General features: G+C 40.3%; 1 protein-coding gene across 1 annotated transcript in view; it reads right to left on the reverse strand.

Moving 5' to 3' along the window:
* The window catches only part of PTGER3 (prostaglandin E receptor 3), a 91084-nt gene extending 68161 nt beyond the window's left edge, over positions 1-22923 (reverse strand). Inside the window, exon 1 of the mRNA XM_033115508.1 lies at positions 21737-22923. Coding sequence (XP_032971399.1) covers positions 21737-22630 — 894 coding nt within the window. The 5' untranslated portion in view covers positions 22631-22923. The remainder of the gene's footprint in view (positions 1-21736) is intronic.
* Between the last annotated feature and the right edge of the window lie 1617 nt (positions 22924-24540).

The raw sequence follows: 24540 nt of genomic DNA on the forward strand, positions 1-24540 counted from the left end.
CATTGTTGATTTGTGTATCATATATGCAATACATACATATATATATATACACACATACATACATATATATATATATATATATATTCATTCCAATGCTGCCATTTAAAATCATGTTTCTTAAAAATATTTAATAACACGAAGAAATGTTCAGGATGTGAAAAGTGGAAAACAAATATTTATTACAAAGTATACTCTTAACTGAAAACAACTGTGTGTATATATAGTAAAATACTGGAAGCGGTTATCTCCTGGTGGGAATTAGGGAGATTTCTATTTTATTCTCTCTAGTTTTCCTTGGTTTCCAAGTTTTCCATAATAAACATGTTATTTTCACACTTAGAAAAGAAGCATAAAATTTCGAGTAGTAGGAAGTTTAGATAGAAACAGTAACCTATGAAATAACTCATTGATAAAAATGTTGTCACAATCTATCCTAGAACCATCATGTGGTCATATTAGCTTGAATTCTTAGGTAGTTGATGTGTGCAAAATGTAACAACTCATAGTCTAACACTCTGTAATTGACCAAAACATTTGCCTTACCAGCAAATTAATGATGGCTTATTCCAGGGAATGTGACGGTCAGCTGTAAAGGACTGGCCTCAGTGACTTGAGGACAGTGCAGCCACGACATGCAGAAGAACCCCTTCCTGCACCACAGCCAATTAACAATGTATCGATTGTGCCTCTAACCTATTACTTAATTTCATCTCATGTCAAAATGACACTCTCTTTTGGATCTATGCTGTACGAAGACGTCACCTCATACCAGGATCCAAACAGACACATCTTGTACTTGGCATGGACACTGGCTGAATATGGGCAGATTGGGATCTCTTTGAATTCATGTTCCCCAACCTGTCTCCTTCCCTAGTAAGATCTCTCTCTCTCCTGCTCATTCATCACAGCAGCTATTTCATACAGTTCTAGGTGTTTTTGCCATAGCATTTTTACCATAAACATCTTTGTTGCATGCATTTTTACTGCTGAAAGACCACGTCACTCTAAAAGATAAAATAACAAAACATAAAAGAAGGACATGAAAAAGGACATAATGAAACATGAAAAACTAATAAAATTCAAAAGACTATTGAGAAAAATGAAAAGTACATTGTCTTAAAAGTGTTTCCTTCATAGTACTATACATTTTTTTTTTTTTTTTTTTTTTGCTTGTTGATTCCTGTCCCCCTTTGGCAACACACTTTTTCACTACAATTTCTTCATTAAGGTATCCATTTGCACCTAAAGAACCAATCATTAATGCTCTTGCAGACTGTTGTGAATTAATAGCCTCCTCTTTGAGCTCCAGACTAATCAATTTAGCTGTCGATAGCACAGTTCTGCCTAGATGTCTCACATCAAACTCATCAGGTCCCAAACGGAAATAAATCATTATCTTCTTCCTCAAAGACGCTTCTCCACTAATCTTCCCTATCTCAGTGAACCGAGTCCCTAAAACAGTCCTAAGATTTATCCTTAATTCATCTTGATTCGTTTCTCTCTGTGTGTTTCTGTCTCTCTGTTTTTGTCCCCTTTTCACCTCATTAGGCATATCTCTCACATTTAATCATGAAGTTTCCAATTAGCTTCCTACTATTTTGTTACTCTATCACTTTTCTCTTTTTCACTCTCATTTGACCCTAAATCCAGACCACCATCATGCCTTGTCTGAACTACCACAATAGTCTATTACATGATTTGTTAGCCTTTGTTCTAGGCCCCTCTTTGCTGCTTACAAAGGATGCTCCTGAAATGAAAATTGTGTTATTCGACTTGGAAAGTTCTTCAATAACTTCTCATTGTTCTGAATATAAAGTCTAACTCCTTTCAGTGAACATTCAAGGCTTATCGTCACTTGGCACTTGTTGAGCTCTCTAGCCTAAATTCTCACTATTCCTTACCCTCACATCTATATTCCAATCACCTTGAACTTTGAATTCTTTAAAAGTGCCAGCTCTTTTTGCTTCTGGACTTTTACAAATGTGGATCCCTGTGTCTTATAACTCGCATTCCCCTCTTCTTTAGTGATTGATTTAACTTATTTTTTTTGTGTGTAGACCTGAAATATCAAATTATCTGGTGCTTCCCTTGCCAAAAGCCTAGAAGGTAAGTCTTAATATGGACTTACAAAATTCTCTACTTCATCACCCCTAAATATTTTATATGGTCGCTCATTTTCAATTGCAGTTTCTCCCAGTAGATGAAAATTGTTACAAGAGTAGTGATCATTTCTACCCTTTTAGATATAGCACAGGAAGGCCCTCCCCCAGGATATGCTACATTGTAGATTAATAAGTAGTTTTGAATTAATGAACGAATGATAGGAAGGATACAATGTGTCCTACCTACTGGGGGGTAACAGACTCTATATTTATCCCTATTTAAGACTTCTGTCTTTAATTTTTTTTCCTGTTATTATAATTAGCCCGGATGACAGCTTTAAGTTAGTTACTCACGAACTGTAAACACATCTTCTTATCACTCAGAATTTTAAATAGAATGTTCACAGTTATAGTAGTAACCCTAAAGCTGGTAAGTTGGACTGTAGAATCATACTGAATATAGCACAATAATGGGAGTTTTTACAGTACTACCATTGTTATGGGAGAAGCAAATTGAATCTTGAACAGTATATTGAATCCATAAGAAAGGAAGAACTCTTGTTGCATATCTATTTAATACCTTTTTGCAAAAGTATAGCTCAAGACAACAGCAAAAGAACCCATGCATATCAGCACAGTCGTTAATAAGGATATTACTAGTAAATTTACAATACATATTGAGTCAAAAGTCCTTTTATTGCTATAAAAACGTTATATTTGATTCTAGCGCTCCTTACTTATATAATAGAATTCTTGCCCAAATATGAGACTATATCTTATACCTATATTATAATAAATATTTAAACTACCCCTCAGAGTCTAACAGATAACAGATCAATAACCATTTAATTTACTTGCAAAATTCCCTGCCAATGTTAGGCTTCTACTCAGGATTAGCATAAGAACTTCTTAACATTATAGTAATTCATTTTCTTTTTTCCAACACAAAACACACCCTCGTAAAAGTTATCAGCTTTATTTATAGTGAACTCTTGTTCTGTTGACTGTAAATAGGCACTAAGTAATGCACAACGCCAGGTCCACAACATGAAGGGCTTAAGGTATCTTTTCTTTGACATTAAGAACATTCTCTGATTTCTGGATTATGACAGGAAGTTCAGCTTCCAATGCCTCAACCTTTCTAAAAAGGACTGTGTTAACTTGGCTTTCACCTGCATTTTTACTGCTTGTGTGGAGGGAGAAACCTGCAACCAAACATTTCTGGTGGCCCTCTCTCTTTTTGCGTGTAGCAGTACTGAAGACTGATTCCTGCAACCCACTGGTTTGCTGTGGTAACAGGTGTGAGGGTATATCGTAACCTGTAAGTAATCTGTAAAATAATCATGAGTCCCTGACTTTTAGTAAGTACTATGTAACTATTAGTTGCTTTTGTTTTTGTTATTCTTCTCCAGATATTAAGTATAATGGAAGGAACCATAAGGTCCCCTAGCTGTGGCCTCCTAGGTGTACGAATTCTAACTCGCATGTGGCTGTGACATACCACACAACGGTAATTTGCTATATTAGTAAGGGCGCAGGTTCCTTTTTAAACCCGTCATCCATTGAGGTTTATGTAGCAGCCTCGGAATACTTCTTCACAGTCACTCTTTCGTTTCTGTGCTACATAGACAACAGGTGAAAATCAAGTGTCAGGTGACACTTATGTGACAAGTGATAAACTTTGTTTTTCAAAATGCTCGTTTGAAAAGAACCTGCTTTTCTTTTTCAGGAAATTAGACTTTACAAAAACACTTAAAATGTGATTAGCACTACCAATTTATACCAGGTTTGAGGGAAATTTGAAAAAGATTAAATTCACATTATATGTGATGCAGGAAAATGGAACTGTATAACCTGTCATCTTTGTTTTCCCCACTTAACTTCTTTGGCCTCATCTGTTGACTTCGAGTCTTACCATTGGATCCAACAGCAAAGTGTTTAATAGGAACCAGAAAGAAGCAAACATGAAGAAACCTCACTGTCCCATGATTCAAATACCTTACTCCTATGAGGATTATAGGCTCCTATGAGAAGGTAAACAGATCCCAACACCTGAATCCTTTAGCTTCCACTGTCCTTAACACGGGAGTTCCATGAAGGCAGTTTTTACTGCACTGCTTAGCATCCTAGGGAAGGTTTCAATCAAGTAATTATAAAAAGTACTATCAAGTCTCTATTACTATCTATGGGACAATGATTTTGGTGATTTCATTTTAAAACCTATTTTTGATGTATTTTCAAGAATGGTTTTGCAAGAAGTGGTGGATAGATGTATTGAGACTTGAAAATATCCAGCACCCTACCCCATTGAATCAGAACAACTCTGTTTTCAACTGTTTCTCTAAAAAGATTTATTGAAATCATTTCCCCAGATAAAACAATTGGAAAATCACTGGTCTAATGCAGCTCTATCCAAAAGAAATGTAATTCAAACCATCAGTGTAAGCCACACACATACTTTTAAGCTTTATGGTAAACACATTATTAAACAAAAGGAAACATGAAAATGTCAAATTGATTTTAATAATATATTTTAATTTATCAAATGTATCTGAAATGGTATTTCCACAAGTAATATAAAATTATTAATGAGATATTTTACATTATTTTTGTACTTAATGTTCATCTGATGTGTATTTGATGCTTATACTATATCTACAATTTGGAGTAATCACGTTTCTGAGTGTCCAATAGCCACACGTAGCTAAGTAGTTACCATTTTGGACAGCGCAGGTCTAGTGCTTTATACCCTCTATACGTCCTTCCACATATATCCTTTCAATTAAATTGCTTCGGTATTATCACTGTAGTGCCCACTATTGATTGCCTATCCAGCATCCATTCTTCCATGTCATCATCTTCTCATCAACACAATTATTTTCACTGGAGCCTAAGTGCTTCAGGACTGATCTATCCCCAGCTACCGGAATGTGCCTAGATTAGGGAAGACGATGTGACCCCAAACTAGGCAATGAGATCCAAGAAGTTGTTCCCTAAGGACATCTTAGCAAAACTTTCTTCATTTTTAGGAGAGAGCCAATGAAAAACACAGCTTCTCTCTCCTGCTAGAGGAGAACGAGGAAGCATGTACTACCTAGCCACCATTCTACTACCTGAGGGGAACAAGCCAGAGGTAGGATGACATCAACGCCATAGACAGCCAAAGATGGGACAGGCCTTGAGCCTTGATGACAATGCTGAGCTGGATTAACCAACTGTGAAGGTTGTTCTAACTCTGGATTTGCTGTTAATGGTTTTTATTCCAAAACCACCTCTAATAACCAGGGTGGGCAATATAAATAGACGGAAACTTCTGAGCATCTCTGAAGCATTATTTTTCCCTTTCTCTATTATTTTTACTGTTTCCCATTGTTGCTAAAATTCCTCATTGTTTAATTGCTATCCCCAGGGCACTTTACCAAATACCCTTTTTGTTATTTTCTTCTTTGGAGACCAAGCATTAGAGTATCTGTTTTCTAGTGCTTTCATCTACTGTTTCTAATTAACTTCTCTCTTCCACTACAAAAATAATGCCGTGTCTCCCATTCTTGTCTGAAAGGCAAGAATCTGAAAGGCAAAAATCTGAAAGGCATTTTTTAATCTTTCTAAGAATTTTTATTCCTATCAGCAATGTAGAAACAATAAAAGTAACAAACAAAGCAAAAGATACAATGTTTTTAAAAGTGCTCACAAGTTTGTATAAATAGTACGAACTAGTCATTAGTTACAAGGTGGATTGGTGGTTTTGGAATCAAAAACACTTGGGGTTGATTTTCTCAAAATCATTTACCAACAGCAGGCCTTAAAGCAAAAGTGGCTTATATAGCAAAATACAATACAATAAAATAAAACTTTAAAAAAGAAATAAATATCATCTACCTTGAAGGATTTATGTGAAGATTCAAAACCATTAATATATGTAAAACTCTTAGCCACAGAATTTATACCTCGATTTTTCTGATTCCAAATCTAGAGTCCTTTTCACTTTATTACAACTACTTTTCTTCATTCATCCCACAACCATTTACTGAGTGGCTACTATGACCCAGGAAGCTTTATAGATAAAAATAGCAAAGTCTCTGCCCTTAAGTAGTGTACAGTTTACAGCGAATCAGACAAATGAATGGATATTATTAACAAGAGGGGTCCTGTTTATTTTCGTGATTCGTGGCATAGGCTATAAAATTAGAAAAATACAGATTTAAAAGTCAATTCTGCTTTTTGTTAACTTTGTGACCTTGGGAAAGTTACTTAAAATCTCAAAACCAATTTCTTCATCTGAAAAAGGTGATAACAGTATATCCCCTCAGAGTGTTGTTGACAGAACAAAATGAGATTGTGAAATGATTAGCTCAGTGCCTGTTGTAAAGTAAGCATTTGTCTACTGTGGGCAATAATCCTCATTGTCATAATTAATATGACAACTGCAAATATAACTGTACATAACTATGTGGAAAAGGTATGCACAGGCGTTATGAAGCAGAGGGAGGGCATTCAAATCAGTCTCCAGGGTCAGGGAAGCACCGCTCCCTAAAACAGCAGATGCTTCTGGAGAGTTTGGAAAGACAAAGAGTTCATACTTCTAACTGTGAAACTGTGTGAATCATTTTAGGAACTGCAAATAGATCTTTAAGACTGAAAGTAAGGATGCTGGGCGAGGAATGGAAAATGAGTGGTAAGTGTTGACAAATCCAAGATTTTAAGGATTAAATTTAGGAATCTGAAGCCTTTTAATCTGAGTGAGAGGGTGCTAGACAGTAGCCTACATTCCATGTGAGAAAGTCACTGTAACACACTGAGGCTTCCTAAGGCTTTTTCTTTTCTCTATAATTTTAGGAAAAAAGATGAAAGCATGTTTCCAAGAATGCATTGTAACATGCTAAAAGTTTTAAAAGTGTCAAAACAAATTTTCTAATTTTGACGGTAGTCAAACACTTTCCCACTAAGCAAAGGGAACTCAATAAACAGTTCTGTTTTATAAATAGTTTCGTAAAGAGAATAATATTTGTGAATCGTATTAGCTGAAAAATGTTTGCCTAGTAAAACTTTGCCACTGTATGTGAGTGTTCCAGGCCTGAACAGACAGACAGAACTGGATGAAACGGATGCCACCCCTTTACAGAAAACACTACATTATAGGTAGCACAGGGAACAGAATTGTTTGACAGATTATTGTAGGACAAGGAAAAATTCTTGTTACCTTCTACAGGGATTTTCATAATATGTTCTGGAGAAACTCAAGCTCCTAAGAAGGCTAATCAATTCATGAATCAACGAAGATTTTGCAGGAAATCTTGAATCACTGTGATTGTCTGACCCAGTCAGCTTCTGTGATGATTGACTATTCTCAGTCTGCTGTTTCGTGTACAACATTTTCAAAGAAGTAATTTGAAAATATTTTAATAAACTAATATAAAAGAGACAACCAATAGGAAACAGAGCATTGCAGCATAAAAAAAAGTCTAGTGTCTACCAATTTCTAGGCTATGATTCGGGAAAAATGTATAATCATTTGAATCTTAGTAGGCGCAACTGAAAGATGGAGACAAAAAATACCATGCTAATCAACTGTTGTGAAGATTAAATAATATATGTAAAGGGTTTAACATGGTAATTCTCAAGTACTGCACATAGTAGGGCTTCTGTAAATATGTCCTTTTGTGGGTCTCTTCAGTTTCCTCTCCACCAGTCTCGCTTCCACTCCAACTCCCGCATAACTGACATGATCACACACACACACACACACACACACACACACAGCTTGTAAGATACATGACTGTCGTAACATTTCTAAAAATTAATTATATAGTAACAATGAATCCCTACCTTTTATTACTAATACCCCAATTTTGAAAAACATTCTCTACATATACCAAGGAGGAGAGAAATCCCAGCACTTTCCCCTATCACCTCTCATTTTAAAAACAAGATTCTACAGGTGCTTGATCCTTCCACTCGTGACCCCTTTGATACAGCCAGGGGGTGACAAAGCCCAAGCTAAAGTTCTTACACTCAGGATTTTGAATCTTGAAAGACAAAAGTCCTGCCTGACTTCCAAACTTGGCCTACCAGCTTTCTATGGCCCATGAGCCCCCAGTATCCTTTTCACATATGCCCTTTGTGCTTGGAGTCTGATTCTGGTGTTTGCAACCAAGAGCCAAGTTTAGGGAGGAGACTAGAGCTGGAGAGGAAGTCAGAAGACATTCCCATGTTTCCTAAAATTGATTTACAGCATAATTTAATGAGAAATAGATTTAAAAAGAGAAAAAAAGAATTCAAAATGTTTCTGAACATCTTTCATAGAACAAAAGTTAATATGAAAAAATTTACTTCTGAATCTAGGCAAATCCTTAGTCTATTCTTGGAGGAAATTGCTGCCATTAAATAAATGTAAAAATCTGCCACCCAGCAAGTTGGCTGTTAGCACATTTACTGAGAAAGATGCCAGATTAATATCAACCCAGACTATAACTCACCCTTGATGGAAAAAAAAAATCAAGAAAGAACTTTTTTCTTTCCTTGTCTCCTCCTATGGTTCTAACATAGTGTGATCTTTCAGAGCCTTATGCAAACACCTCTGTTCCAGTGTAAACCTTACATTATGCTCTTAACTCACATCTGGACAATTCTCTGAGCCTAAATCTTTACTGGTAGCTTAACAAAACTCACATTAGTCTTTGAAGATGAAGCAAGGTCCTGAGACTTTATGTTTGTTTCTTGTATTCACAAAAGAAAACAAATAAAAAAAAAAAAATAATAATAATGGAAGAAAGGAAGGAAAGAAGGAAAGAAAGAAAGAAAGAAAGAAAGAAAGAAAGATAGAAAGAAGGAGAAAAGGAAGAGAGATTTATGCTGAAACAGAGCTTCCAGATGACATATTCACTGAAATATTGTATTGCTGTAAAAGCAAAATTAAAACCCCACATGCAGACTGTAAATATAAACCTATTAACCAAAGGCTTTGAAAAAAGAACACAGGACCTTGCCAACAAGCTACAAAGCTATGTTTTAGGTTGGTTCCTTAGAAACAAATCCTGAATTGGGGATTCTGACACATGGCAAGAAGTCAAAGGGAGAGAGATACAGAGCGTCCTGGCTTCCGTCTTCCATAGGGCCACCTCCACCCTTAGCAACCTCAGCTATCTGTGTGAATCAAGCAATCCGATATCCCTCTCTTTTTTTTAGCTTAGTCCAGATCTTTTCCTGGGGGTCATGATTCTTATGACATCCTACTATTTTGTGAGCAAACTTTGCTTGCTTTTCTTTCTCTGTGCGACTATTCGGATTCATGTCTCAGAAAAAAAACAAAATAGCTTCCATTAGATAGAACTTAATCCCGACTCTGCCATTACTAGCGGTGCAAGCTTTGGAGCAATAACTTCTTTCTTAAGGAGCCAAGTGCAAAAGCATTTGTGGACAGATAGACACCTCACTGCTGGAAGCCCAGAAAAGAGAAGAGCTCCCTATTTCTTGTCGGAGTCACAGGACAGGCATTAGAGAACTTCCAGAATGTCTCGTAAACTCTGTCTCCAAAACACTTCTGTAAATATGTTCACGTCTCCACCGCCATCCCAGCTGTCATCATCTCAAGACTCTGGACAACTTCAATAACCTTCTACCTGGTCTCCCCACTCCCACTCTTGCCTTTCTGCAATCTAGTCTTCACACAGCTTCCAGAAGGATCTTTTCAAAACATAAATCCATTAATGTCATATTAATGTCATTCCCCTGCTTCAAACCTTCCAGTGTTCTCTTAAAATAATATGGAAACTCCTTAGTATGGACTTACATGCCCTAACACAGTTTTTTACTTCAATTTACAGCACTCCACTTCCTCCCTTCTCATTTCACTTGAGCCATACTGGCTTTCCTTCTATCCCTTGCACACACCAGGTGAGGGCCTTGCGGTTCCCTTTGCTTGGAATGCTTTTCCTAGAGATTGTTCATACCTGATTCTTTCCTTTCATTCAATCCTCTGAGAGGCACTGTCCCCTGACAACCCAATATATAAGTTTTCCAGGCTCCCTCTATCATATTATGCTGCTTTATTTTCTTAAGAGTATTTATCACAATCTCACTTCTAGTTTATTTGTTTGTTGATTGATTTTCTCCTTCGACTAGAATGCATGTTCCCCAAGAGCAGAAAACTAGTCTACTTCACCCCTATAGTTCCAGCACCTAGAACTGTGTTGCACACAGAGTAGGTACTCAATAAACAATCACCGAATACAGGAGTGGATAAATGAATTTTAAATGGTCCTCAGCTTTGTCAGAATTGACAATGGAAAATAACATTGCTTTTTTGAGTCACAACCTCAGCTTTCTCCAGGGAATCATTTGGTAGAGAAGACATTCCTTGAGGACAAAGGCCAGGCCGTTGTGTCAGGTTATAGCACAGTGATAGTCACAAACAAGAGATAGTCAATAAAGTCAATAAATGCATTAATACACCATGGCCTGCCCCTGACATTGTCAAGATTATTTCATGTTATTTTCTTTGATAGCTGATATAGAGATATAGTATCATATAATTTTAAAAACAAAAGATGTCTCTAACTAAATTTAGTATAAACCAAGGACTAGAATTAGTACCACTCCAATTCAATCAGTATAAGGGAAATAAAATTTTTCTAATAGAAAGAACAACTCAATATGTATTGGGCTACACTGAGGCATCATTACTTGGAGGAAAGAACTTGGCCTTTGAATCCCACTGTGACCACTTAATAGCTCTGTTACCTTGAACAAATTGTTCAGCCTCTTTCAGCTGTAGTTTCTTTATTATCTGTAAATTGGAGCTAATAATGTCTAGCACAGTAGGGCTGTTGTTAGAAATGAAGAAAATTATTTGTGACAAAGAGCCTGGCACAATGTGTGGCTCTAATAAAATTCTTTAAAAATTCCTTAAAAAAAGGAATTCCTTAAAAAGCAACAAATTTCCTATAAGTAAAGAAGTTCAAAGCTTAGACAATTTCACCAAGAATATTCTAGAAAGAGATCAAACATTAGATGGGATGTTCCACTAAATAACTTTCATGAACCAAGAGATTTTATAATGTGAACCCTCTTATTGTACAAATATGGAAAAGAAGTACAGTAGTACCTCAGTTTCCGAACGTCTCTGTTGACGAACATTTCGGTTTACAAACCGCCATAAACCCGGAAGTAAATGCTTTGGGGTTTTCGAACACGCCTCAGATGTTGAACATGTCATGCAGCTTCCACTGAGTGCAAGATCCTGAGGCCTAGCTATTGGCTGTTTTCGAACGTTTCAGAACTCGAATGGTCTTCCGGAACGGATTCCATTTGAAAACCGAGTTACCACTGTATGGAAAAACTATACAACTTGCCCACGATGAAATACAAATTCCGATCAATCTTCAAGGCAATCTACCAACGCACTCCTCCCTCGCTCCTCCTTCAATCCCTCTTTGACTTCTAATATTCCTGACATTCTCAATCATACTTCAACAAAAACCGATGTGTTTACTATTCCCAGTGCACCTGGCTCAATTTTTTCCTCTGTGCTTCTACACGGACTCCCTCCTTCCACCAATTCTAAGCTATGTTATGTCCCTCCTTTTTTTTTTTTTAAAGCAACACGTATGGAAAAAAATGTTTTTCCTTATTAACGTCTCTACACCTCCATCCGACCTCAGTACTCAAGGGCTCTAATGCTCCACTTCTCTTAGTTCCTAAGGCAACCTGAGTGATCTGTTTAATACATAAAGCAGATCAAATCATTCCCTCAAACCTTTTATTTGCTTTTCATCATACTTCAGATGCATATCTAAACTCCCACACAAAAATGACAAAGTTCTGCGAGGTTTGGCCCTGCCCTCCTCCCTAGCCTCACCTTGCAGACACTCTCAGTTATTCGCGCTAATCCATCCATCTTGCTTTCGTTTAGTTCCTCCAGTGCTTCCAGCTCTTTCTATTCACATGCTGCTGTTTCCTCCTCGAAGTATCATCTTTCAGGACGCGTCATAAATGGCATTTTCTCAGTGAGGCCCTCCGTAACCACCTCACTCCTTACTAACACGTCAAGAGGGAGTCTTCTTTGACAGTCTCCCAGAGCAACTTTTTCTTGCCTTCCTAACACGTCCATTGTTTTAGTGATGTAGAAGCTGCTGGAAGCTGCTCCCTGCTTCTCTGTTCAGGTGGGCAGAGCCAGTCACATTGGAGCAGATGTTACAGAAGTGACAATTATTTTGCTTTGTTAATGGAGAGCAAGTAGATTTACATAGTAGAAATGTGTGTGATACAACAAAGTAAAATCCTCACAATACTTATGGTATATACTACTGTTTATTTGGGAAGAGGTAAGCCATCATGCTTCGAGGACCTAGCATCTTCTGAAACAATGAGGCGAAGAAACCTAATCTCTTCTTCCAAGATTTGAAGCCTGGAAACTTAAAGCAGAGTGGTTCTGGCTATATTCACTAGAGGAAAAAGCCATGAAAAGTCTTAAAAGAAAATTCATTGGAAGGGAAAAGCAAATGTGTCAGGGGGTGTTCTGAGTACAACCCAGAGCCTCAGGACCCAAGAGAGAGGGCTGGCTGCCGACAGCACACAGCCTGAGGCCAGCTGCCCTCTGGGGCCACGTTCTCTAGCTTAGTGGCTGTGCTTTGGGAAATTATTGCTGAGATTTATAGCTGGAGTCATGGGTGTGAACTCATGTTCTGTCTAATGATGGCATCGAAGCACAGGCTGTATAAGGACATGCTCCAGCAGCTGTGGACCAGCACTGACTGTCCCTCTGCCCAGACAAGGCCAATGTGCAGTAGCAGCAACGTGTGGCAGTGAGAGCAGCCACAGTAATGACTCAGCAGACGGGTTACATTTGCTTATTGGAATGATTGTTTATGTACTGTCTACCTTTATATATTGAGAGTTTCATGAAAGAAGATAGCATGTCTGCTTGGCTTACCATCAGGCCTACCAAGAATAGCACAGGTTGCACACTGCTCAAACAGGAGTGACATTCACATAGAATAGAGTGCGAATAGGGCCTCCTAGAGCTATGTAACTGCTCAACGCATACAACCAAATGATTCAGCCCTGGTCACCATTGCATGACCAGGGTCAACAGTGGTAAGCATATAGCAAGCACTCTATAAATATTTATAGAATGACTGTATAAAAGAATGCATGGTCTACTTTGTCCATTTGGATACATTTCTATGCTTCTTCCTAAGAAGTTTCTGGATGTTTCCCCCATGCATCTAAGGTAGTATGCCTGACAAGGACGATTTTATCTATTGAGAGCCCCAGGAAGTCAGAACCGAAGAGAAGGTTAGAGCTGATAATTGTTTTATCTTACTGAAGAGGAAAGGGAAAACCAGAAAGATAACTTCTGTCATGTGGTGGAGAAGCCAATACCAGAACCCAGGTCTCTTGCCTTCCCATGCCTTATTCTCTCTGTGGCCCTCACCTGCTTCTTCAGTCCCTTTATTTGGTTCCTCTCATAAAACAGAGATGAGTGCTCACAAGTCAGTGGTCACTTACTCACTCACTGTCACTCGTGCCTCAGGACAGTTCAGATCCTCTTCTGTTTGGGGTAATGAGGATGTGGTGCTTCTACCTGACCCAAACAAGGATGTTCTCAGGGAAATTTCACACCTCAAGACTAATATAAAGTTCCACTTTACTGTCTGGTGAATTCCCCCAAATTCATCTTATCTTTCACAATCTCTCTCTTTGTTTTCAACATTAACATACTTTTTTTTTGCAAATTTGTTGATGAATCACATCAACTGCAGCATATTCTCAACCACAGAAAATGACAATATTCAGAAAGAGGAACGAAAAGATCAAATCTACTTTCAGGAAATATCAAAGGATTGGTGAAAAGAATATTTTTAAAATTACACTTTGGGGATCAATAATTACTTAAAATAAATAGGCTTCTCGCTCCAACTTGACCTTTTTTTTTTGTCTTACCAAGATTTTTAAAAATAGTAATGCTGTTTTGGGGCGAATGGGTGGCTCAGTTGGTTAAAGCGTGAGCTCTGGGCAACAGGGCTGCTGATTCAACTCACACATGGGCCAGCGATCTGCTCCTTCCTTGATTAGAATGAAGACAACAAGCTGCAGCTGAGCTGCCTCTGAGCTCTGGGGCAGCCTGGTGGCCCAGATAATTGGAGCGAGTGCTCTCAACCACAAGGCTGCCGGTTCGATTCCCGCATGGGATGGTGGGCTGCTCCCCCTGCAACTAACAATGGCGACTGGACTTGGAGCTGAGCTGCACCCTCCACAACTAAGACTGGTAGGACAACAACTTGCCTTGGAGCTGATGGGTCCTGGGGGGAGGGGAGGAAACACACTGTTCCCCAATAAAGTCCTGGCCCCCTTTCCCAATAAAATCTTAAAGTAAATAAATAAATAAATATAAAAATAGCAATGCTGTTTGATACATGATTTATCCTGTCCTTACGTCACATGACTCTCATCTAAATTAATAGCTCATTGCCTTCTTTTTAACAGAATTAAAATGTGAAAAAAATCAAGCCTCCTCTTCCATCTCTGCCACCATTTTTCATTTGTAAATTTATGATCCTTAAATGCCTGTCATAAAATAACATGTAGATTTTGACTAAGCACCACTGTCAGCCATTGAAATGTCCTCCTTATGAATGCTGCCCGAGAGAATGTCTGGGTGGGCCACTTGATGGGAAAATTATACTCTGTGTTATTTGTAGGCTGCAAATAATATGAATGCTTTGTCAGGACCTGGTTAAACTCTGAGGCATTTTACAACTCTATGATTCTCACGGTTTGGTCTGATTTAAGGCTTGTGTAAACTCAATTCTGGGCAGTGAATCAGGGGTGAGAGTTCTGTTCAGCCCCAGCGTTTGTGATCACCTGTGAAGAGATGGCACAGGATCTACCCTTAAAGAGGTTTGCAGGGCCATCCGACCTAGGACAATAACTAGATGCAGAACTAATTCAACTCACGCATTTGCATGAGGACAGGTCTGTGCACACAAAGAAAGACGGAAAAAGTGCCTCCCTACAAAGACAGCAGACGCATTCTAAGACCTGCAGCAGAGGTCTTCAGAGCACAAGGTAGTGGTTACTCCCAGGTTTAAGAAAAAGGGGAGATGGCATCCAGCATGTTTTGGATTTAGATAGTTAACTGGCAGCTGTGAGGGGGAAAGGATTCCGAGCTGAGAGAATGCAGGAGATTGATGGCGGCACGGATGGGCAAGAGGGATGAACTACAGTATCTCGTCAAAGTTTATGCACATGTGCTTTACCACTTTTCTTATTTTATTTTTTTCCTGAAAAGTTATATTCTCTGCAACATATTCCCCCTAGTGAACTATAAGTAATCAAGCGGTGAAACATCACTTGTCTCATTTCTCCAGGTTCCTGGGGAAGTCTATCTGAATACAAGTCATTATCATCCAGTAATATATCGTAGTAGTATTCCTAATATGGAAGGGGTATTCCCAATTATTCTCACATACATTTATCTTGGTTTTCATTACAATCCTGTGAAATGAACTGGGTAGGTGTTTTTCTTACTATTTTATAGAAGAAAATAGTTCACAAAGGTATCAATGTGAATTATCTAAGGGCACACAATTAATTGTTTATGTAACTGGGACCATACCCTGTCTTCTAATTTGGGTGCTTAGATATTCAGTCAACAAGCATGTATTGGGCATACCTTTAGTACAGCAGGCAGTGATGATACTTCCTAAGGAAAAAAACAATCAATACACAAGACAGATACTTTACCTCCCCTCAGGAGGTCAATTACCCAATGCATCCAATGAAGTGTGACTCAGATTATGACAGGCAGGTGCCGTGGGACTAAAGGGCCGAAGCACCCAACCAAGCCTAGAGAGGATGAAGGAGGGTTTCTCTAACCAAGTGACTGGTAACTTGAGACCTTAGCCAGCTCAAGAGGGATGACTGCTTGGAAGCTCTTGTTGAAGGACTAAGGGGTCAAGTGGCAAGTGGAAAAATGAAGAGACAAGTGTTCTGAGGAAAGACAGCAGTGTCACGGAGAATTTCCAATCCATAGTGCTACTTCCCTGTGTGTATATATATGTATCCCTCTTGTTAAAAATGTCACATGCCGTCCAGTGATCATTTCGGTAAAAGAATGAATCACTAGGTTTACTGTAAAATGTTGACATCCACTTAGAACACAAGATATACGAGGAACCCCAAGAAAAATGAGTCTCCTTCTTTGGTTACCCTCTTTAATCTATGAAAACTGGAATTTTTTCTAGAGAAAAGGGGGACTTGAGAGGCCATCTAATAATCCTCAAGAAGCATGGCAGGAGTTGAAATACAAAGTTGTTACCTCTATGGTAAGGAATTGAGGAAAATGGTGGTGCCAGAATCTGACAGATTACAGTTGAAGACCTTAGAGTTGTGAGGCATAAATGAGATAAATGTGGAAACTCTGGCGGATTATAAAAATGCTACAGAGAGGTGGCTGATTAGCTCAGTTGGTTAGTGTGCAGTGCTCTTAACAACAAGGTTGCCGGTTCGACCCCCACATGGGCCACTGTGAGCTGCTCCCTCCACAACTAGATTGAAACAACCATTTAACTCGGAGCTGATGGGTCCTGGAAAAGCACACTTAAATAAATAAATAAAATGTTAAAAAATACATATCCTTTAAAAAAAATGCGACAGAACTGTAAGGAGTTGTGTGTGTGCGTGGGGGGCAGGGGGACGTGGGGAGCATTTCCCCCTACTGCTTCCCTGTAATGCAAGGCCAAAATTGAAAAGTGAAACATGACTACCACCCCCTCAGAACCCCCAAAGCAATCATCATCTGTTACAAATGCTTGTAGTGCATATTCCTGAGTGCCGTTCCCAGAAAAGTGAACCTGTGGAAACTTTCATAATTGAGTGACTGACCTTTACAGCTTTTGTAAAAGAGAAAGGCCCATGAGTCACAATTATGCTACCACTCTAGAACATCTGAATTTCTTCAAATCTGATGGCTTAAGAACTGTTTAACTCTTGGCGCCTTCTCTGATAAGCTTTAAAAAATCTGCATTTTTTAACTCTGATTTATCTCAATCTTCAAGTTATATTGGCTTCTGGATATATCATTTAGATAATCCTCCGTCTTATAAACCGTGTCCAAAAGCTCTAGTCACTCATTCTTAAAGAAAAACAATTGACCAATCTCTTTCATTGAGCCATGATTTCCCCAAATAAGAAAACCTGAGAATAACATCAATGGAAAAAAACTTTAGGTATCTATTAGTCCTATCTCTGCACATTCCAGATAGGAAGATACGTAACTTGCCCAGCGCCACTATTAGGAATCGAATTCATGGCCTCTATTTAAGCAAAGCAGACAAATACCCAACAACTACGACAAACACTGAAAATAAACTCAGAGGCAGATATCCTGAATTATTCTAATTCTAATATTCTTTATACTTGAGTTCTTCATCTGAAGGATGGAGAAAATAGTGGCAACCTTTCAGAATGCAGTTAATGAGGTTATTTACCACAGTGAACAGGACATAGTAGATGTGAAAGAAATGTTTGTTGAATAAATCACTCCTTAAATAGACCATTTTGAATAGCATTAGTTCTCCCTTACCGTTCCTTCTCTGACTCACCTCTTCCCACTGTCTCTCCCCTAAGGCCCTAACCAACCTGCAAAAGCAAGTCATAACTGATCTCACTTTCCCATTTCCAGCCGCAATCTATCCACACACTCTACAGCCCTGCCAATCTTTTTAAAATTCCCTCCCCTGTTAAAAAAAACCAAAGTAGAGTTTCTACTGCCTACTGGCCAAAGAACACAATCCTCACTTTATGTTCACCCTAACTACCTCCATCTGGCCCCTGGAGCCTTTTCAAGGCATTCTTCCCGTGGTTGCAGTGTGCACACTCTGTGGCTCCTGGGCACACTCGCTGTCAGCTGTGAGGTCAAGCGATGCCGTCCCACATCTTCCCAGAAACCTAGCAAATTCAGATGGACTTTCTTCCCAGAGCCAATGGCATTCATTACATCGCATCTCGTACTGTTCTCTAATTGTTTCACTCATCAATGTGGTCATTCTGCTTCTCTGAACAGATTATCATTCTTTGATCAATTTTTAATATTTACTAAATATACCTTCTACAGAGTGCCTGAATGTAGTAAACTTGAAAAAAATGTACAAATTCCGAATAGTCTCAATTCTTATTAAAACAAATTATAGAAGATTTTCCTACAATGCCAATTCCCATGCTTAAATATTTTCCTTGAAATGACATTCTGAATATGGCAGAAATTTATAAGCAGAGAAAATTAGCAATTGAACAACACTCTTTTATACTATAAAACAGCATTACTTCTATAAAATAATCTATCACATATTTATCCCATGTAGTATATTTAAGGCAAATTTCCATTGTCAAAATATATCAGCAATGCCTTAAATTAAAAAAAAAAAATTACATCTACATTGTGAAATATCTTTTTGACTCAAAGCAACCATGACTGCATTTGTGGCTACCGAGCAGGAAATGTGCTGGTTCAAGGTTCAAGGTGAAAGTTTCTAAGGCTGTTTTTATCCAGTTCCAAAGTTGTAGATGAGAACCTCCATTCCTTATACCTCATTTTTCACAATGTTGATGGTTCGTTTTATATTTACTGTTTTTAAGATAGTTCCAGTATTAGCCACATTCTACCTGTTTGGGGAGTGCCCGGTTTACAAAAGCACAAAATGTACTTACTCATCCTTCTCTGAACAACACCCTAAGGTTATTCCTGCTTCTGAAAACTTGGCTATCATGTCAAATAACTGAAATATTTTGGTGACTGTAGTTCATAAAAAATAAAATAAGAATAAAAAAAAAAGTCCAACAAATTGCATTGCTGAGTCAACTGGCCGATTCCAACAGAATGGCAATTTGATGCCCCACGTAAACAGTGGCTAAGAACCATAGATCTGTCACAGTGACATAATTTTCCACTGTCGTCTTACTTAATTGCACATCTCGTATTGTACTTTGCAAAGTTTCTGGGAAAAAGAAAAAGTAAAACATCTTTTGTTTGCACCATAGATAAACCTCTATTTAAGTATTTATGCAGTGGGACCTTGCAGCAGTTGGGATGTGTTCTTATTATAGTACTTCTCCTCTGCTAACTTTTCCAGCGGTAACAACTGAATATTATTATAGTCATGATAGTCCTCCAAGATAAGATATAGTCAGGGTCCTTTTCAGTAGGGAGTTTGGATAATTAGATGAGTATCCTATGTCCAACTCAGCAAAAGCTAACAGGGAATCTATATTTTACCCATAGTTAGAAAAACAAGTGTATAAAACAATCTCTCACTTTAACATTACTACACTGAAAATTTAATTCACTAAGTTCTAGTGTTTTCATGCTCACAATTCCCTAATCTATTAAGAAAGCCGGTTTGCCAATTTCTATCCTTCGAAATAGATCCAACTTTCTACTAGAGATCTTTCTGAAGATATTTGGAGATTTCATTTTAATGGTGCACAAAACAGAAGACAGAACCATTTGCTTTAGTTTAAAATATACTTATTTTGGAAATCTTGAATGTCTCCTCTTCAATACAATCAATCACATGTTAAATTTAGTTTAAGTTTAATATTTTCATGAGAACTGAATTAACCAAGTGTCTGATAAAATGCTGCAAAACAATAGATATTATTTGAATGCAGATATCAAATGAAATTAAATAAGACTATTTCCAAATACAGTTGTTCTTAAGAGAGTGAGTTTGGCCCTCCCACGTTACAATGTTCAGCACTGATCTAAATTCCTTCTAAGGCCACTAGCATGGTAAGCATGGTATTAGCATCCAACTTTTGAAATAAAAGACACACTATGTACATAGTTTCTCTTCTACTTAAAAAAGAGCAGCAACTACAAGTCTGCTAACTGTATGGACAATGGATAAGCATTTTACAGATTTGATTTAACTGCATTCTCCCCCAGGATATAAAGAGTGTGATAGAGCAAACTCAAAGGTGTGGAACTCAAATGACAGCTATGAAAAAAGCAGCTACTTTGTTGCCTTTAAAGTATATTAATTACTGCACTTTAGTAAAGTGTGTATTATTTAGAACTATGTTCCCCTCCTTTTTGGCCACCTACACACTCCATTCCTCAACCATAGAAGTAAATATGTCTAAAATTGGTGCTAGTTTTGGTAAGCCATGATGATGAGATCAGCCTTAGTCTTCGTTCCTGGAACACAGAACTGTGACCAGACAGCGACTTGTGGGCAGTTAGGTCCCAACCTAACTCTCCTTGTCACCACACGTTGTCATCACTGATTTGGAGCCAAGACTTGTGTTCTAAATATACTACACCAGTCCAACAGAGGTGTTGTGGAATATCTGCTTTGTTACATGAAAGGGAAGGTGGGAGGGGAAAAGAAACTTTGGTTCTATTTTTAAATGCAAGGAATTTAAAACTATAAATGGTGTACAACGTCGATGTACTTAACATCACTGAACTGTACATGTAAAATGGTTAAAATGGTCAATTTTATGCTATGTATATTTTACCAGAATTTAAAAGGAAACCTGTATGAGTGTGAGTTCTGAAAACAGTGTCTATGGGTTTGGAAAGTTTATTATAGTATGGGTTTCAGAAGTTTTTCACAACTGTCTAAGAAATTCCCAGGTCCAATATATAGTTGGTTATAAGTGCCACAGTGACCAGATTGCTCTCTCTGCAACAAAACTCCTATTAAGCCAGTCTGCTTGGGGGCCAGTAAGCATCCATTCACTAGGAATTAGAACACAACACCTACCCACAGAAATCTCTAGCTAAAAGTTCCGTAGGAAAAACTTCGAAAGAATGATGGAAGGATATCAACAAGGTGCCTGTGCAAACATCACTTGCTCCCAGACTGTGAGCCCTCATGAGGAGTTGGGAAATGCAGAAACCTCTACCTTCTATCCCAGGATTGGCCTTGCCCCAGTCCTACATAGTAGCCACAAGGGCAAGCAAGGCTGGTCAGAGGGAGTTACCAGGCCTCGGGGTCCCACTGACGATGGGTTCAAGCACTCCCTAGAGGCTCCAGGCACCATTCCAAAAGGTTGAGGCTGGCTGCAACTACAAGATGCAGGTTCACTCTCCTGCCTCTAGTCAAGAGTGAGCCTGCCAGGAAGGTTATCACCGGCTGCACCCAGAGAGAACGCAAAGTGGCTCAGAAGCTGCAACAGGGCTGTGCCTGTCTGCAGTCGCAGGGAGAGTACTTCTGCAGACTGAAAATCACCTCAACGTGCGAGAGGTATTTGAAATAAGGAGAAAACCCACAGCACCAGGCTACAGGTGTCATCAGCACTCTATTTCCAATTGCACCGAGCAGAAACCCGTATCCCTGCACATGCACTTCATACATGGGCATCCTCTTACTCTCTCTGATTAGAATGTGAGCTGCCCTAGGATCTCCATGTATGCATAACCAGAACCTAACGCGATGCCTGGCTCTTGGAAGGCGCTCAGCAAGGAAGGAACTCAACTCTGAAGCTGCAACCAAGACAGCGCGGGCAAAAGTCCTCCCCATCGTTCTGCGGTTGCAAACATACCCCTGCTGGTACTGTCCCTTTGAGAAGTGAGCAATGCCTGCAGGCACCCCACCCAAACCTATGCATCCCCTGGAACTACCTACCAGCAATGGTGACCAGCAGACCGACAGCACACACATGATCCCCAAAAGTTGGATGGCGGTCTCAGTCGTGATCCGGCCCCACTGGGCGCTAGACTGCGATGCCGTGACTTTGGCCCGGCAGCGGGATACCAGGGCCTTAATGGTGGCCAGGTTGCAGGCGAAGGTGATGGTCAGCGCTGAGAGTCCCAGGAAGGCAAAGGTGGAGGCGAAGAAAAGGTTGCCCCAGTTGCGCGAAGAGCTCGTCCCATTGCCTCCTCCCCCGGTGCTAATGAAGCACCACGTCCCGGGCCACTGGATGCTGTACTGGCCCACGCCCAGCACCGGCAACAGGGCGAAAGCGAGCACCGCCAGCCACACGCCGAAGAGCACCGAGCGGGTGGCGCGCGTCTTCATGTGGCTCGCGTACCAGTGAGGCGCTCGGATGGCCAGCGCCCGCTCGACGGCCATGGCGCTGGCGATGAAGAGCGAGGAGAGCCCAAAGACAGTCATGGTCAGACCAAAGAAAGTGCACAGCCTTCCCGACGGGTCGAGGTGCTCCCAGCGCTGCTTGGACAGGTACACGACGATGACCACAGGGCTGGTGAGCAGCTGCCCCACCAGGTCCGTGAGTGCCAGCCAGCCGATGCACAGCAGAAACGACTTCTTGCGCTTGCTCTCCCGCCGCCGGTAGCTCCGCGACACCAGCAGTATGGCCAGCGCGTTACCCACGAAGCCGGTGATCAGCATGGTGATCGGGAAGACTACGGACACGGAGCGGCAATCCTCACCGGTCTCTGGGGGACGCGTGAGGTTGCCCGGCGCCTGGGAGGAGCGCTCCGGCGCCCACATGCCCGCGTACGAGTGGTTGAGGCGGGTGCAGAAAGGAGCGCTCCCGAAGCCCCGGGCCTCCTTCATGTTGGCTTGGAGGTGAGGAGAGGACGGCGCCGGGCGAACAGCAGCGGGAGCTGGTAGACGGGGGTCAGCCGGCGGTGGAGGTCGGTGGCGACCTGAGCGGGGGCTCGGGTGGGGCTGCGGTCCATGATGCGGGCGCAACCGCCGCCTCACTTTGTTACACGGGTCCCGGCGGCGCCTGGGCTTCCGGACCCCGCAGGCAGCCGCTCCGTCGGCTCGGGAAAGCCTCCAGCTCCCAGGCGCGCAGTGGTGCCCGGCTCCTTCTATAAGGCCGAGGGGGGCGGGGCGCCCGTGGGTGTGGGCGTAAGTGCGGTGGGAGGAGGAGGGAGACGCAACTGGGCGCGTCTCTCGGCTGCGGCGTGACCGCGGCCCTGGCCGCCTGGGCTGGGAAAAACTTCAGAGGGATCCTCCCGAAATGCCCCAGCTCCTGGCGGGACGGGATGCTCAGACAGGCCGTCCTTCCCGGCTCCGCGCTTCCTCCTCTCTCAGCCAGGGGAGCGCCCGTGGGCCGGGAGCTGAGGTGTCTCTCGGGGCTACCCCGATCCCAAGTTGCCAAAGCGGACCGAGAACTCGCCCTCCATCTCCACCCACCGACTTTTATACAGGGACTGGGGCCTCCCACTGAAGATCTTTCTAACCCTGGCAAATGTAACTCACCTGTCCCTAAATAATCTGGGCAGATCCCCTCTTTTGCATAGCTAAGTGTGAAGTTTCTCCCCTTTCTACTGCGGGACTCTAGAATGATCCCAGCGGGCCATGGGGCTCTGTTCCCAGGGGGCGCACCGAAACTACAAAACTAATAGCGCCTCCAGACTTCAGGAAATAGGTACAGGGAAACAAAGTAATACCTGATGGTCGAATTCAAAGATGAAGGAAGATATCCCAACTACCACCTCCCACCTAAAAACTGTTGGTAGATGTTATGAAGGCTTCCACAATTAGTGAAAATAGGCATGATTGCCTAGTAACATCTTTTATTACGGCAATATTTTGTGTTTCACAAGCATTTCCCCATTTTATCAGAGGTCCCCCAAAGTCCCCCAAGGTTGCCGTTACTATTACACCCCTTTTATGGTGGGGTCACTGAGGCTCCGTCAAATGAAAGGACATGCCCAAGACCTTTCAGCAATTCTCCGGTCTCTGTTTAATTACTAGAAGCACAGTGCTCCTCACATGTATACACAGCGTCACGACTCTCAGCAGGTGAAAATCAACTGCAAAACCAGTTATCGCCAAATCTAGGGAGGGCATGGTTTTTTTGGTCTCTTCACGTTGTCCAGGAAATGAAAAGATGTTTAAAATTATTTACAAACTTAATTTTTTCCTTATATTTAAGAAATTAGACCTAATCATACAGCACTATAAAGACCTTTACTCAGACTTCAGATCGACTTTTGCACCATAACACGTCATTTTCTTTGCCTTTTGTAGCTTAGTTGGTATCCTTTTTGGGTGTAAATGAGTGGTAGGAGATGAGAACAGAATGTGTTCTCCTGCATTCTTTCTTTCTGTGATATTTTCGTTTTGTATGAGAGTTTGAAAATAAATTTTAAAGGTGAAAAAGCAAAACTGTTAATTTAAACTTCATTTTAACATGCACTGATCACATTACTAATTTCATTTTGTGTTTCGCTGTCATTTAAAAATCGTTTGCACTTTTGAATTTTTGTTTTTAAATGTCATGTTTCTAATAAAAACAATAGCTAGGAAGGAATAGTGAAGTGGTTTTAAATGTTCCCCAAACTTTTGTCTAATTGTTTGAATTAATCTCAATCCCAAAATTGGACAAGTGTTTTTCTAGAATGTCATTTGAAAAGTAAAATAACATTTGATGGTATTCTTAGATATACACTTTTCCAAAGCATTTGGATGAAAGTACATATTGAATTTAATTTTTCAGCAATAAAATTCTA

This window comes from Rhinolophus ferrumequinum, chromosome 9 (assembly GCF_004115265.2).
Source record: "Rhinolophus ferrumequinum isolate MPI-CBG mRhiFer1 chromosome 9, mRhiFer1_v1.p, whole genome shotgun sequence".
Classification (NCBI taxonomy): Eukaryota; Metazoa; Chordata; class Mammalia; order Chiroptera; family Rhinolophidae; genus Rhinolophus; species Rhinolophus ferrumequinum.